Below are 17,848 nucleotides of genomic sequence, written 5' to 3'. Positions count from 1 at the left end.
GGGTGAAATGATTAAGCTTCCTTAAATATTGTCCTCCTCTGCAGCCTATTGTGATGTGCTGCCGAGAACAATGAATGGACAAGCAATTGGCCATGCTTAGTCCAGGCAGTCTGAAGGTGTGCCGGACCTAGGGCAATGGCTTAAGGTGTGAGATAGATGTTGCCCATTTTTCTGTTTGGTACTGTATGTAAAAATAAATATCTTATCTCAACTGAACATTGGCTTGCTTCAGACCATTAGTCTGGAGCTAAAAACTGTTGCATGCCAGTGTCACATTTTCCAGCAGTCTTTCTTTAGTTCAAGGTCTGTACGAGACTTGCTCCCCTGCTGTGCATTGTGTTTGCAGAAGGCCCTCATGCTGGTTAGAGAGCTATTGGATGAACGATTTCATTCTGTGAAGGTGGCTCTTAAGTTTATTATCCCTAGGAACACTGAAATAATGAGTTTTATAAATTTCCCGCCATACGTCTATTGAGTCGGGGAGGTATGTTTTCTCCCCCTGACTCAACCGCCTCGCATCATCCCCCTTTGGCCTCCGGGCGCCACCTCCATTCTCATGATGGTGCCTGCACTCTGCAGTCAGTTTTCGCCCATGCACACTGCCCGGGAACTTACATCACATCATGTAAGGATATTGTGCCTGCGTGTAGCGGAGACCCCAGATCCTGCCCCACAGTGTGTTATGATGTATTCACACTGCGGGGAATCTGGCGCCTGCGCAGTGAGGATCTCTGCGCCTGTCCCCATCTCCCTCCTCCTCTTTCCTCCAGAGATCCTCACTGCGCAGCCGCCAGATTCCCAGCCCCGCAGTGTGAATACATCATAACTCTCTGCGGGGTGGGATCTGGGGCCTCCGCTACACACAGGCGCGATATCCTTACATCACCTGAGGTAAGTTCCTGGGCAGTGCGCATGACGCATGCCCGAGAGCTGATTGCAGAGCGCAGGCACTGGTGACGTCACGAGAAAGAGAGGAGGCGGCGCCCGGAGGCCAGAGGGGAATGATGGACGGCTGCGAGGTGGTTGAGTCAGGGGGAGAAAACATCATTGACATTGTTCATATGATTTTTGATGTTGTGCTATTTTTTTTCAGTTATTTTTTTTTTCATTTAGTTATTACATGTTTTCTCTACAGTCTTAGGTGGCCTCTTTATAGATATTTACTCTCCTCATTCAAATAAATGATCATCTCAGCTGAGTGTTCCTGTGTTCTCCATGAGAGAGACACTGCCAGACTCTTCTGGCAGCGACTCATCGTCCAGAGAAAAAAAGGATCCGCTATTAGAAATCCAGCAAGATGGGTCCTTCTCTCCCCTGACATAACCTTTTGGGAGAGAGCTGGGAGACCACCGTACACATGAGTCTGTTGGCTGATCTCTGTTTGGCCATCTTCAGTCTGTGTATGGGGACCTTTAATTTTTACTCTGGATACTGAATACAATTCTGATATGGGATAGGGTAGTGCCGACCTATGAAGTGTAGTGCTGAATGCAGCTGGTGCTAAAAGTATAAATTGGATAAACTGTAAAACTGTTCACAATTGAAGATGACCCGTCTCCTAACCAGACGTGTTAATTTTACTAAATAATGGTATAATCAATGAAACCATAAATCCTGAACCCTCTTCTAACTCTGCTCTGTGTCATTCCTCTGATATTCCTGTATGAATAAATTAACAACTGGGTGTTACCAGTTCCTTTGACCAAAGAGGTGTGTCCCCTCACAGTTTGCACAACCCGCCCTGATTGGACAGTGTCAGGCCAAACCCCCAGCTGATAACCCTCAATTGTCAATTTATTCACATATTTCTAAGAGGAATATTAGAGGAACGGCACAATACAGAGATAGAAGAAGAAAAAGAACTGTTTTGATTTTATTTAAATGTTATTTATATTTTTTATATTCTAGGATATAGAATAATTTACTAAAACCGATTTGTTATAGCCAATCGAGGCTGTCACTGGTAAAGTGGCATAAACCCACACAGCAGATATCCAGTAAATGTGCCTGGCTTAATTACATGGCTTCCTTCTTTCCTATTGTTCTCCGCCAGCTTACATAAAGGGTGGTTGGATCCTGCGCAAAGCCTGGAAGATCTACAACAAATGCTATGTGGACATTAACTCTCTTCAGGAGATGTATCAGAAGATCTCTCAGGAATCCTCTCCCTCTGACGCTGCTAATGATAATCACATTGCTGTTGAGGGTGTCACGGAGGAGTCCCTGAACAGGCTGAAAGGTGCTGTGAGCTTTGGCTACGGACTTTTTCACCTTTGCATATCCATGGTGCCCCCAAACCTGCTCAAAATCATCAACTTGCTGGGGTTTCCAGGAGACCGTCTGCAGGGGCTCTCTTCACTGACGTATGCGAGTGAAAGTAAGGACATGAAGGCCCCTTTAGCTACGTGAGTAGCTATATTGCAACACTTTACTAGTTGGTATAGTGTAAACCGTAAGTAATCTTTATTAAAAATGCAAAAAAAAGTACCAATGGGCATAAAAAGGTAACATGGTGTATAAAGCTGTACAGAATGAATGGAATGAGGTCTGACAACTGTCTGACAACCACAGGTTTCCAGCTGGGGTTTTCATTATGTATCTCCAGTAATTCATGATAGTCTGCAGGATGACTGTGTGTCCATGGGGGTCAACAGTGTATTGTGGACAACATGTCACATACATAGCTTTTGTACATTACTGATTTAATTGCCAATTTTGTGGTGCCTAGCATATTACAGTCTATATCCATTTGTTACGTGGTGTCCCAAGCCTCCATCTTGGTACATAGATCGCACATAACCTGTACTTGTTTTGCACATTTTTATGATTTTATTTTTATCCATAATATTAATGGTTTCTCATGCAGTCTACTAGTAGCTCACGTTAGCTGAGTGGGAAGGATCAATGCACTCTAAAGACTCTAGAAAACATGTGCTGGTGAAGGCCAAAGCGTGCAGAAGAAGGTGGACGAATGGAGATGGGCTGTAGAGGACAGGTCACCAGGCCAGAAGTGACCAGTTTTTGCTCTTATTTTATTCTTGCTGCTCAATGAGTATTTTTTTATTTCTGCCATACAGTCCCAGATATATGCAAATTTTTATGGTCTTTTCTAAAAGGTTTAGCCTTACAGGGTCCTCTGTGGATATTTTTTTTTTACTTCTTACGACATATGATATAGTGGTACGTCATAGTCATATGCTGACTCCCCGAGTTTGATGCGGGCTCACAAGTCGAGCCCACTTCTTTCCCGATAGATGATGACTATGTTATTCAGCCATCATCTGCTTCTAGCGGCTGTAGGTGGAGCTGAGCTCCACCTGCAGCTGTTAACGTCTTTTATGACGCCATCATTCTGTGACCGCAGCATTTTATGCTCGCAGACAGGGGAGCAAGTCATTCTGTATGCCCATCGGCATGCCCGCGGCACGATCACAATATGTTAATAGGTTGTCATGACAGCCAGGTATCTGCTGAAGTCTACTGAAAACCCCCATGCCTGTCATGACTGTATACCTGTGAAATCCAACCTGAATCGGGCACGTTCATAGGGGCCGTGACTTTTGTTATACATAGCAATACTTTGGTATTGCTGTGTATACTACAAGCGGTCAGATGATCGCAGGTTTAAGTTCCCTGAGGGGACTAACAAATACATTAGAAAGTGGGGAAAAGTTTTATAAATTCAAATCTCCTCCCCGACAAAATTAGAGAAAAAAATATGCATATTTGGTATTGCTGTGTTCATAAAATTCTATTAAAATATTAAATTAATTAACCCAATCAATAAATGGTGTAATGAGAAAAAAAGATAAAAAGTGCCGGAATTCTGTTTTTTCAGCCAATGCAACATTCCAATAATAGGCTATCAAACATTGTATCTGCCCCAAAATGGGGTCTGTGAAAACAGCAGCTCAGGGTGCAAAATATAAGCCTTCACCCAGCCGCATCTACCAAAAACTGAAAATGTTACCGGTCTCTGAAAAAAAAAAAAAAAAAAAATATATATATATATATATATATATATATACATACATACATACATACATACATACATACATACATACATACATACATACATACAGTATAGATATAGATATCTATATATATATAGTTATAGCAAAATAGTTATTCACCATGGTCACTACATGGTAAAACTGACCTAGCAATATGATTATCCAGACAGTATGAATACACAGATATATATATATATATATATATATATATATATATATATATATATATATATATATATATATATATATATATATATATATATATATATATATATATATATATATATATATATATTATATATACAGTGGGGCAAAAAAGTATTTAGTCAGTCAGCAATAGTGCAAGTTCTACCACTTAAAAAGATGAGAGGCGTCTGTAATTTACATCGTAGGTAGACCTCAACTATGGGAGACAAGCTGAGAAAAAAAAATCCAGAAAATCACATTGTCTGTTTTTTTAACATTTTATTTGCATATTATGGGGGAAAATAAGTATTTGGTCAGAAACAAAATTTCATCTCAATACTTTGTAATATATCCTTTGTTGGCAATGACAGAGGTCAAACGTTTTCTGTAAGTCTTCACAAGGTTGCCACACACTGTTGTTGGTATGTTGGCCCATTCCTCCATGCAGATCTCCTCTAGAGCAGTGATGTTTTTGGCTTTTCGCTTGGCAACACGGACTTTCAACTCCCTCCAAAGGTTTTCTATAGGGTTGAGATCTGGAGACTGGCTAGGCCACTCCAGGACCTTGAAATGCTTCTTACGAAGCCACTCCTTCGTTGCCCTGGCGGTGTGCTTTGGATCATTGTCATGTTGAAAGACCCAGCCACGTTTCATCTTCAATGCCCTTGCTGATGGAAGGAGGTTTGCACTCAAAATCTCATGATACATGGCCCCATTCATTCTTTCATGTACCCGGATCAGTCGTCCTGGCCCCTTTGCAGAGAAACAGCCCCAAAGCATGATGTTTCCACCACCATGCTTTACAGTAGGTATGGTGTTTGATGGATGCAACTCCGTATTCTTTTTCCTCCAAACACAAGTTGTGTTTCTACCAAACAGTTCCAGTTTGGTTTCATCAGACCATAGGACATTCTCCCAAAACTCCTCTGGATCATCCAAATGCTCTCTAGCAAACTTCAGACGGGCCCGGACATGTACTGGCTTAAGCAGTGGGACACGTCTGGCACTGCAGGATCTGAGTCCATGGTGGCATAGTGTGTTACTTATGGTAGGCCTTGTTACATTGGTCCCAGCTCTCTGCAGTTCATTCACTAGGTCCCCCCGCGTGGTTCTGGGATTTTTGCTCACGGTTCTTGTGATCATTCTGACCCCACGGGGTGGGATTTTGCGTGGAGCCCCAGATCGAGGGAGATTATCAGTGGTCTTGTATGTCTTCCATTTTCTAATTATTGCTCCCACTGTTGATTTCTTCACTCCAAGCTGGTTGGCTATTGCAGATTCAGTCTTCCCAGCCTGGTGCAGGGCTACAATTTTGTTTCTGGTGTCCTTTGACAGCTCTTTGGTCTTCACCATAGTGGAGTTTGGAGTCAGACTGTTTGAGGGTGTGCACAGGTGTCTTTTTATACTGATAACAAGTTTAAACAGGTGCCATTACTACAGGTAATGAGTGGAGGAAAGAGGAGACTCTTAAAGAAGAAGTTACAGGTCTGTGAGAGCCAGAAATCTTGATTGTTTGTTTCTGACCAAATACTTATTTTCCACCATAATATGCAAATAAAATGTTAAAAAAACAGACAATGTGATTTTCTGGATTTTTTTTTCTCAGTTTGTCTCCCATAGTTGAGGTCTACCTATGATGTAAATTACAGACGCCTCTCATCTTTTTAAGTGGTGGAACTTGCACTATTGCTGACTGACTAAATACTTTTTTGCCCCACTGTATATATATATTATATATTCGTACTGACTGGATAATCATATTGCTAGGTCAGTTTTACCATGTAGTGACCATGGTGAATAACTATTTTGCTGCTCTTGGAATGGTTTTCCGCCTTCGAGTACAGCACATGGTAAAACAAATTGTCATTCTAAAGTACAACTCGTCCTCCAAAATACAAGCTCTCACACTAAGTGGACAGAATAAAAAAGTTAAAGCTCTTGGAAGAAGGAGAGCAATAAACAAAGGCACCAAAACAGAAAATCGCTCTATCTGAAACGGTTAAGTTGCTCTGCATTATTACCCTTGAGAACTGCCTTCTTGGTACCTTATGATGGATTAAAAAAACGCCAAAAAAAATGGAATACTTAGAGGAGCAGCAGGAATAAATAAGAGCAAAAACTGGTCACCAGGTCCTCTAACGTGAGTTTTTAGTTAACTGAACCAGTTGCGATGTAATTCAAAATATTCTGATTATAAGCTACTGTATATCAAACCAAGCTTGGAAGCAGTAGATAGGTAGCAGTAGGGAAGGCTGGTAGGCGAGAGGAACACATGACCAGAGAGTTGGGGTATGTCCACACAATCCGAATTCACCTGGAATCAGCAGCACAGTTTCCATGTGTTGCATGCTGATTTTGCGGTCTTGTGCTTTTGTGTGCTGGGTTTTCCATCAACAGCATCATGAAGGTCAAAGTGAAAGGCCACAGCATTTCCATAAAAGCAGTATACTGCAGATTTAAATATCCACAACATCCTCTTATTTCCAAGAAAGATTTTTCCATGACGCATGGATGTGGTTTTCAAAACCCACTTCACATTTATTAAACTGTAAATTGCTGATTATTTTCTGTGCTGAACCAGCAATGAAAACTCACAATCCGTACCAAGGAGTATTTATAAAGACATAGAATCTATATCTAAAAAATAGACAATTTTTATTCAAGACTCTATGCAAAGTTGCTTAGTTTTTTCTCTTAGGGTACCGTCACACAGTGGCATTTTGATCGCTACGATGGCACAATTTGTGACGTTCCAGCGATATATCCGTGACGTTCCAGCGATCTCGCTGTGTCTGACACGCTCCTGCGATCAGGGACCCCGCTGAGAATCGTACGTCATAGCAGATCGTTTGAAACTTTCTTTCGTCGTCTAGTGTCCCGCTGTGGCGGCATGATCGCATGGTGTAACAAAGGTGTGCACGATATTGTATACGATGTGCGCATAGTAACCAACGGCTTCTACATCGCACATACGTCATGAAAGTATCGCTCCAGCGTCGTACATTGCAAAGTGTGACCGCAGTCTACGACGCTGGAGCGATATTTTTCCGATGCTGGAGAGTCACGGATCGTGCCGTCGTAGCGATCAAAATGCCACTGTGTGACGGTACCCTTAGGGTACCGTCACACTATACGATTTACCTACGATCACGACCAGCGATATGACCTGGCCGTGATCGTAGGTAAATCGTAGTGTGGTCGCTGGGGAGCTGTCACACAGACAGCTCTCCAGCGACCAACGATGCCGAGGTACCCGGGTAACCAGGGTAAACATCGGGTTACTAAGCGCAGGACCGCGCTTAGTAACCCGATGTTTACCCTGGTTACCAGCGTAAAAAAAAACAAACAGCACATACTTACATTCCAGTGTCAGTCAGGTCCCTTGCCGTCTGCTTCCCGCACTCACTGACTGCCGGCCGTAAAGTGAAAGTGAAAGCACAGCACAGCGGTGACGTCACCGCTGTGCTCTGCTTTCACTTTACGGCTGGCAGTCACTGAGTGCGGGAAGCAGACGGCAAGGGACCTGACGGACACCAGAATGTAAGTATGTGTTTGTTTTTTTTTTAGTTTTACGCTTGTAACCAGGGTAAACATCGGGTTACTAAGCGCGGCCCTGCGCTTAGTAACCCGATGTTTACCCTGGTTACAAGCGAACGCATCGCTAGATCGCATCGCTAGATCGGTGTCACACACACCGATCTAGCGATGCCAGCGGGAGATCCAGCGACGAAAGAAAGTTCTAAACGATCTGCTACGACGTACGATTCTCAGCAGGATCCCTGATCGCTGCTGCGTGTCAGACACAGCGATATCGTAACGATATCGCTGGAACGTCACGAATCGTACCGTCGTAGCGATCGAAATGGCAGTGTGTGACGGTACCCTTAAAGAGGTATTCTCAACCTGTCCCTTGACCAGCTCAGAGCAATGCAGTTTCTCCTTTCTTCCTGGTTGCTTGGGGGGTGGTTTTCCACTTCTTGAATGACAGTTCTGGTGAGTAGCTTTGTTCTGCTACTACATATTTGCTTTTTATGAGCCTACACTGTTATAACTATATTAGCATTTATAGATAACAGGGATTTTGAACAAGCACTGGGCTCGGGACAATGACAGCTATAATTAGGAGAAGTGCTGGGGAGACTGCCCATGCTGGGTGTTGCAAGGAGGGGGGGGGGGGGTGTATTCTATGTGACAGATAAGAGCCCTGTCAGAAGCTGAGTGGAAGCAGCTGCGCAGCTAATTGCTGTATAGAAATCAGTGGGATGGATAGAGCTGACCGGTATGTTAGGAGTTAACTCATCTCCTGTAATGTAGCTACTATCCACACTCACCAGGATCTGGACGCTTAATTCTTTGGAAATGAGCTGTACACTAGTACCGTCACACTAAGCGACGCTGCAGCGATACCGACAACGATCCGGATTGCTGCAGCGCCGCTGTTTGGTCGCTGGAGAGCTGTCACACAGACAGCTCTCCAGCGACCAACGATGCCGGTAACCAGGGTAAACATCGGGTTACTAAGCGCAGGGCCGCGCTTAGGTAACCCGATGTTTACCCTGGTTACCAGCGAAGACATCGCTGAATCGGCGTCACACACGCCGATTCAGCGATGTCAGCGGGAGAGCCAGCGACGAAATAAAGTTCTGGCCTTTCTGCCCCGACCAGCGATATCACAGCAGGGGCCTGATCGCTGCTGCCTGTCACACTGGACGATATCGCTAGCCTGGACGCTGCAACGTCACGGATCGCTAGCGATATCGTCTAGTGTGACGGTACCTTAAGAAAAATGCTCCCATTGCAGGAGAATGACTATAGATAGGAAAAGCAGGTCAATTGTAAACTTGCTTATTTTCTAACTGTCTAATTAAAGCAATTTAATAGCATTAGAATACCCCTTTAAAGAAGTAAAACATCTATACATAACCTTTAGTTGCCCCATAGAATGTCCTGCATGTGAAGTGTCCTGGGGTGTGAACGCTCTCTAACCCCTCCTCACTGCTTGAATGATGTCTCTAGTGTCCAACTAGTAAGCCTTTAGAGCTGTCACTCAGAACAAAGGGGAGGAGTTTAGGAACGTTCGGTGCAGACACACCAGGACTCTCACATGGTGGGTCAGCCCACAGGGCACTTTGCAGTGCAAGAAGAAATTAAATTTGTTTCCTTTGGTCACGTAAGTAGCATGAGCATCAACCTAATCCTGTTCAAAATTGGTAACACATTCCCTTTTACCTGACCAAAGTGCATCATATTCTACTATGTACTACCATTAAGCAAGTTACTTTTTCCGAGAAACACCATTTATCATCAAGTAAAATCCTTTTTCAAACAATGGCATTCTTTCACTTCTATTGCCAAAAATGTCTGTCTTTTTTTTTTTTTGTACTGCATTTCCCGTTATGGGTACAGGTGTTGAACAGCGCCATGTTCCGATCATGTCAGTAGAACATGCACTTATCCCTCTTATCATTGCTTGTGACCAATATCTTCTGTTCCAGTTTAGTCCGTTTTCTTCACTTCTGTTTTCACATCCTCATTTTCAGTGTCTTCCCTACTGTCGTGGCCTTGTATAACTGTAACGTGCAGATGCTTTCCCTCTCTATACAGGCTAGCTTTGTTGTGGTATCATACAGTTGTTCGGCCATTTTTTGCGTTGGATGGAAGTGATAATCAAGCGGGACTAAAGGAGGCAAAGGAGATTCTCCTCAAGAAAGAAGCTGCATATCCCAACTCTTCTTTATTCATGTTTTTCAAGGGAAGAGTCCAACGACTAGAGGTATCCCTTCTCCTCCCGTGCTTCCAGGTCCCGTTTTCCTAATACAATCGCACAGCATTTGTCGTGTGCTCCCGCCCCACACGTTGGGGGAGTCAGATACCTCGCTGCAGAGAAACCCCTGAAAGAAACACATTAATGGGAAATGGGCTCTTCACTTCTAGTAGTAAAGGTTCTTTCTAATTTAGGACTTCACTTTGTTATATTGGTACTGATCGTAGGTGGTTCTAAGAACAGTTAGAGAACATTGTGCTCTAGAAAGTAATTTCTGTTCAGTCCTAAATGTCATTAATCATACTGTACACTTCAGAACAGGCAGGAAAGGAGATGACGGGTAGCACAGCAAATCATCAGTCCTCGGTAAATGAGGCTTGGTAAGGAGCGATATCACAAATGTACTTTCAAGTAGAATCATACATTGGATATGTTTATTTTGCTTGGATGTATGTGTATAATGACAAAAAAGTCAAGAAGCCAGCGCGCGCATAGCACGCAATACATAAAGTGCATATGCACATATTGATTTCTAACTGTATTTTAAACTGAGACATTTAGCAAACAATTGCTCAATTCTTTGAGCCACCCCGCCACGTCATGGCATTCTCAGATAGGGGCAGTCCTACTGTTTTTTATATTCGCTGTGCCATTATGGCCTCCTAAATGTATTAAAAGCAAGACTATGTTAAATGCAAATGTACCTGAAGCATTTGAGTAGGACTGCCCCTATCTGGGAATGCCGTGACGTGGCGGGGTGGCTCAAAGAATTGATCAATTGTTTGCTAAATGTCTCAGTGTTAAGTACAGTTAGAAATCAGTATGTGCATATGCACTTTGTTTTGCGTGCTACCCATAGACAGCGCTGGCTTCTTGGCTTTTTTTTTATATATGTATAATGCCCCCAAATACATTAGAGTAAAGTCTGCCATCCTGACAACTGGCTGATGTGAACAGGGGCCTTCCAATCCACCCTCCTTCAACTTTTGGTTGAGTAGATTGGAAGGCACCTAGCCCCATAATGTTGAGTAGGAAAAAGGATTGCACTGTACATATTCAGAGCCCGCGACAATTCATTTGTTCTTCCAAGAGATAAGCTACCACCAAAGATGGGACCACTGATCATGGTGAAGAATACAGTGTGACAACACGCTTACTCTTTACCCAAAAGTAAGGAATATATATATACAAATAAAAGTAAAAATACAAATGGTTTAAAGACTGTAAAAGAAACAAAAAATATGTACATGTTTAAATCTCACCCTTTTTCTCTGTTCAAATATAAGGAAACTGGTGCATTTAAAAAATGAAACACACTTACATACATATATAAAATAATTTAAACTGTATTATTTAGAACGTTAATCACTGAGAGTTGAGCACTGGTGTTCTGAGAGAGCCGCTACCAAACTCCTTTTGGCGATGGCTTAGCTATTCGAAAACAAAAGACCCCCTATCTTCTACGAGATCATACATCGGGAGAAAGTCGGAATGCCTCCATGTATATAAGACTGTCGACTTACAGTCCTAATAAACGGGTTTGGCTGATGTCAGTCACCATTTCTGGGGGCCGTAATGGTTTACTAGTTAGGACACTACGGCCATCACCCAGGAGAGCCCAGGACACTGGAGTCTTATAACATATCTTGTGACTATTTGGTGAAACGTTCCTGACACTGAACAGACCGAATTAATTAATAGTCTTTTATTTTTATATAGCGCTAACATATTCTGCAGTGCTTTACCGTTTGCACACAGTATCATCACTGTCCCTTATGGGGCTCACAATCTACGGTAGATTCCCTATCAGTATGTCTTTGGAACGTGGGAGGAAACCAGAGAACCCAGAGGAAACCCACGCAAACTCCTTACAGATGTTGTCCTTGGTGGGATTTGAACCCAAGACTCCATCGCTGCAGTGCTAACCACTGAGCCACTGTGCTGCCCTACTTTTATTACATGATGTGTACAGTGTTCACTACTTAACTCATGAAATGTGCATGGCTGATCTGCTCCTCATTGGTATCATACTAGGGTCCTTCGCAATTTCTATTTCCGTGTAATTTCATGCTTCTTTTCCAGTGTCAAATAAACAGTGCCTTGACCTCCTTCCACACAGCTCTGGAGCTGGCCACGGAGCAGCGAGAGATCCAGCATGTCTGTCTGTATGAGATTGGTAAGTGTAAAGTGGTCATTCACCATGAATATCAGCCTCTATACTAGAACCCTCATCATTGGTGTAAAAGCTGCACATGGAGACCTCATAGAAATGTACATATAAGCTACAGAGAGAACAAATCTCATGTATTTGCAGTCTGTGGTTCCACACGGGCCATTTCCTCCTTCAAAGCATGTGGAATTGTGCATTATGATGAGCTATTGGACTGCATAGGGCCCATATACTGTTCTTGCACAGGGGCCCACCTCTGTCCCTGACCGCCCCTGCATATATGATACAAAGCATACGAGTAAAGAAAACCTTTCACGTCAATTTGGTGTATCTGGTGACATTCTTCTTTATTGCTCATTATCAGATCCATGATATGAGCAGCCTTGTCTGACACTTGTACTATCATTTTCACACCTCTCCATCCTCCCTCTTTCAGCTGGTTTTATTATGGTTTTGTGTTTTCTCACTTTTTACTGATCTTTATAGATTTTAGGATTTGTTTCAGTCTGCTTAATCTTTGTGACTATAAAAATATATCTTTGTACCATGTTAGTCTATAGATAGAAGAAAGCATAATGAGAATTGATTCCTTTTAATGGCTAAAGGTGCATTTACGTCACACAATGGCAGCTGTTAAATGCCCAGTGGTCGGTGCATTATACAGACACTCCTCACTTCCATGCGCACAGAACAGTTCTTAAAGGTATTATCCACTACTAGGACAACCCCTTCTCATTGCTTGCGTTCCCGCGGCTCACGTGTGGTTGTTATGACAGGTGAGCAACCACAGCCCTGGCTTCCTGGTGATGTTCGATACGTCTGAAGGTGAGGTCATGGAAGCCACTGCTGATTGGGTGCAGGGCTCGTGAGATGTCACAACCTCACATGTGTCCGGGAACGTAAGTGCTGACACCGCTGGAATGGGGCCAGCATCAGGGGTGACTACAAGTGTTTTTATTTTGACGGGGCCAAACATGAGGAATGAGAAGAGGTTGTCCAAGTAATGGACAACCCCTTTAAAGGGAACCTACCACCAGTTTACCTTTATAAACCTTCCCCATGGCCTTTAAAAGCATGTAAACGGGGTGCCTACCAACCCTTTATACACTCATAGACGCTGCTGCATACCTCTGAAAAAGCGCTTTATTTAAGGCCCGCGCTGTATGCAAATTGTAAGATCCAGTCGAATTGGAGAATCCAGATCGTGCTCCGGCGTCACCCCGATCCCTTCAAATGCCGCCTGTTCTATCCTGATTGAAGCGGGTGACGTCTCCTACATCATGCACACAGTGTTTGAAAGCTCGCACCTGCGCAGTGGAATCGGAGACCTACACCGGCAAGCCTCACTCTGCCCTACTGACCAGCCAGGACGCTGGTGATGGAGAAGTGAAGCACTGTGTGTCCATCAGGATAGAAGAGGCGGTGATGAAGGAACTGAAGGCGGCGCGGAGTGCGACTGGATTCCCCCATCGAATCTGACCACACTATTTACATGGAGCGCAGGGTGATGCTTAGTACACAAGCACAAACATAATTGCACCCAATGAACAAGCGCTTTACTCCATCAGGAAATCGGGAGCCAGTTTATACTTGCCGATTATCAGGAACAAGTGTTTCTTTGGAATTGTGCCATGTAAATGCAGGCTTACTGAGAAGAGCGATTTCTCAGGTCTCTTCATCAGGCTCAGGCACACAACATACGAAGGGTCACATATTTATACACTACAGGGCATAGAATAGTGCCGTAATAACTATCAGTATGGGAAGGGGAGAGACAGTGGTGGCCGGTCATAGGTAAGGAGTGTGAAAGTTTACAGTTAGGCTGCTTTCACACATCAGGTTTTCAGTGTCAGGCTAAATCCAGCTAATTTTCAAAAAACCGGATCAGGTGAATGTTGCCGCCGGATCAGGTTTTTTTCCCATAGACTTGTATTAGTGCCGGATTGCACCGGATGACATTGTTTCGTCCGGTTTTCGCCGCTTCCAGTTTCTTGAAAAAACGTCCATAGCAATGTTTTTTGTCTCCAGCGAAAAAGCCTGAAGCGTCGGATCCAGCGCTTCCGGCTGTTTGCTAGAATGGGAGCCGGAAGGTGCCGGATACGGAAAAAGGCGGATCTGGCGGCCTGATCCGATTTTTTTTTTTTTTTTTTTTTTTTTTAAACTGAGCATGCTCCAAATTTTTTTTTTTATCCAATAATCTAGATATGCTAGCCAGATCCGTCAAAAAAACGGATCCGTCGCATCAGTTTTTCACAATCTGCGCCGGATCCAGTTTTTCCAACATTCGTTGGATTTAGCCTGACACTGAAAACCTGATGTGTGAAAGTAGCCTTACCATGCAATACTAATACTCTCATGCCCTTGATGCTATAATCAGGGAAACAAAAAATGCTTTGCTACAAGTAGATCTGTCATTTTTTTTTTCTTTTATTGTGTGGTGATGTAAATTCATCCTCGTTTTGAGCTTTTGCCGTTTCCCTTTCCTACAGTAAGACCTTTTGGTATATAAAATTAAGTAGACCACATTGGGTGTGGTAAAACTGAGGATACGGGAAAAAAGGCTAAATCTGCGTGGAAAAGCATGTCCACAAGTTCAAGGACATGAAAGTATTAAAGTAATGAAAGTTAACTTCAAATAGATGTGTTAATTTGACATCCACCTTTAAGGACTCTTTCATTTGATGAGAAGTTTGTGACTGTGTATAGGACCCGATACATCAAAGTGTTAATACCAGAAAATTGTTGTAGAACACTTTGAAAATTCACCAGTTTTTAGCGCAACATGAAATTCCACCAAAGTTTGTCGACTGTTGCCGTTTTCACTCTAATTTGAAGCCACTCCACCAAAATGGGTAGCGCTGGGAAGTAGCTGGCATTGAGTGTTTCTACGTACGCATATCAAATTCAGCAAAAAGTGTGTGCATTTCTTACACCAGAAAGGTTACTCCAGTCCCCAGTGGAATAACCATTCTGGTGAGGAGCACGGAAGCGCACACCACTGAGGAGATGCGCCAAATTAAGTGTTGTGTGTCTTTTAATGAATTTGGCGCATATTATTCATGCTCTGCCCTCATTAAGACTATAGTACAAAATGCCAGTCTTAATGAATGGGGGCCATAGTTTATAGCCTTAGAATCTGATAACTGGTTGTCCTGGCCAACAACACACTTGACAATAGACTGTGAAGTACCGTGCTTGAAGAAGCATTACCATGAATCTGTGGAAATGTGTGTACTGTAGTGTTAGAGAGGTAATATGCTAACCAAGCGCTATCGAACCCCAGTTCCTAGTTCCACTCCAGTCCTCTTCTGGGTCACCTGTCTGCAATTCTTACTTGTTGGATCACACGGGGTTTGTGTGTGAACCTGAAGTAGCCATTACGGTGTAAGTATATGGAGCCTCGTTCATAGACTTACATTGCAAACGCCACTTCCGTCTCAAACATGAAACCAGTGTGATCTGGCAAGTCGGAATTGTGGTCCCGAGAGTTAGAAGAGGACTGTATAATAATGAATTTACACTTCATTACGTTCTTTGTAGGTTTGGGGCATGCAAAATTTCATGGGAGCACTTCTTTAAGATTACCGTACACTACTACCATTCATATGCATGGATGACTGGCAAAGTCAATTTGGAGATATGCCTCCTGTTAGAACCAAAGATGAGGCCTGTCCAATCCTTCGCTCTTTGGATATCATGCACAGGGTGGAGAGTCAGGACACCTCCTTACACCTTAGATGGCCAGTTACGTCATGATATATGGGTGTTTATGGCCACCTTAACACCTTTTAATTGTAAAGGCCCCAGTAAACATTGGAGTATCATCCGTGAAACCTGTTGATATATGCTGCCTCTGTTGTGTATATGTCCTGCAAGACCTCAGCATTCAGTGTGTCCAGCTTCTATTATATTGTCCGATTTATCACGTATGGGGCCCCTAAAATCTATTTAGTTTCCAAAAGATTGAGAGCTAGGAATCATGGTGGCCAGATATTCTGACTGACCGGCCATGCATGCTGCAATTGTTTGTCCTGTTGTCACATACAATTACTCCAGGTATATGATCCCTTTTTGATTCTATACTTTTCATCTCAAAGACCATGCAGTTTTTCAATTAATATTTCTTATTTATTCTCTCTTAGGCTGGTGCAGCATGATAGAATTAAACTTTAAGGATGCTTTCCGGTCCTTTGAACGGTTAAAAAATGAATCCAGGTGGTCACAGTGTTACTACGCCTATCTTACTGCAGGTAGGTATTGGTGCTCTTTCTTTTATTTAATGTTGCAAAAATTAACCTTAAAGGGTCATTGTCACGTCATGTTAGACATTTGAATCGGTGTTGCCCTGCGTCCTGAAGCCCATAAGATCGGTAAAATGATGAGGCTGCCCTCCTGTACACCTTCAATACCTGCAGCATGTACTTTCCTTTTCATCACAATGACGAGACTCTACTTTCCTATGAACCATTATATACATAGTCGTGTCTTCAGATGGTGGGGAGGCCTTCAGTCATTGTCAAGTTTCCCTAACTATACAATTATGTTAAAGAGGTTGTCCAGGCTTAGGCTACAAGTCTGCAGTCATTCGATGTGACTGCAGAATTGTCAGTGTTTGTCCTGTGAGGATTCTCCGTCATATCACCGCAAGTATATGATTTGCATGGCTGCAGCCACATTCTGACTAGTCTTGTCCGGCCTCACTTAATACAAGTGTAAGGCTGCTCACGTCTAGTCAGCACATCACCGCATGTATGCAAATCGTATACTTGCGGTCGCGTGCCCACCAGCTCCCGTATAGGAGAATCCTCACAGCGAGCACACTGCACACTGTGAGGATTCGAAAATCTGCAGTCACATAGTGACTGCAGACTTGTAGCCTTAGGCCAGACAACCCCTCTAATCAACATGACAAGCTGCCGTGACAGCAGCGGGTCCCACTAATGTTAGAGGATCGGTCAAATAGAGTGTGTCCGTAAAGTCATGGTGCACTTTTGACCAGTCACTGGAAAGCAACAAAAAAAAGATAGAACTGTGAAATCTGCTCCAAATAAAAGAGAAACTCTCCCAGTTTCATACCTATTCAGTGCAGTTCAATGTGGGCTCCATTTGTTGCCCTACATACATCCAAACGATGGCATAAGCTTGTGGTTGCATGATGTCACAGACCTGGCAGTGTATTAATCGGAGTTAAGGTTATCAGGGGTTAATCTGACTGGGGGCTCAGCAACAGCTTAAATGAGTTTGTGTTGTTTGATTGGTTCTTGTTATCTCTCCTCATAAACAGGTCTGATATGATTGGGCCAGAGAAAGGGCGCCAAAATGTAAACTATAAAAGTGCACCATGACTTTACGGACACACTGTAGGTGTGTCTCTAGACGGTCAGCACGGACTAGGCAATGTTTGACTACGTATGGACTCAATCACAATGGGTAACACCTAGTTGTCAGTTTGTCCATACATTTTACGGAAGAATGGCACAATGTTATAAGAAAAGAATTGTTACTTTATGGGAAACACAAGTACTTACGGTACTAAACAGACCGACCAGGACAGGTCATCTTTACGAAACTTCGCCTCCATATTCTCTGCCCAGGGTAGAGTATCAAGTTTGCTGAAACCTATTTATAGTAAAGCGGCCTTGCAATAATTTGTCCCTGGGCTTTAAATGATAAAATATTACAAATCCCATGATGGTGTATTTCCAGCAGCGATTA

General features: G+C 43.2%; 1 protein-coding gene across 1 annotated transcript in view; it reads left to right on the top strand.

Annotated features, from left to right (window-relative positions):
- The window catches only part of TTC39C (tetratricopeptide repeat domain 39C), a 130,444-nt gene that overhangs the window by 77,826 nt on the left and 34,770 nt on the right, over window positions 1–17,848 (top strand). The window contains exons 5-8 of the mRNA XM_069731212.1: window positions 2,054–2,405; window positions 9,804–9,972; window positions 12,046–12,139; window positions 16,276–16,383. Of these exons, the coding sequence (XP_069587313.1) occupies window positions 2,054–2,405; window positions 9,804–9,972; window positions 12,046–12,139; window positions 16,276–16,383 (723 nt within the window). The remainder of the gene's footprint in view (window positions 1–2,053; window positions 2,406–9,803; window positions 9,973–12,045; window positions 12,140–16,275; window positions 16,384–17,848) is intronic.

Source organism: Ranitomeya imitator, chromosome 6 (assembly GCF_032444005.1).
Source record: "Ranitomeya imitator isolate aRanImi1 chromosome 6, aRanImi1.pri, whole genome shotgun sequence".
NCBI classification, from domain to species: Eukaryota; Metazoa; Chordata; class Amphibia; order Anura; family Dendrobatidae; genus Ranitomeya; species Ranitomeya imitator.
The sequence above is the reverse complement of the archived record's forward strand: the minus strand, read 5'-3'. Positions and strand labels throughout refer to the sequence as shown.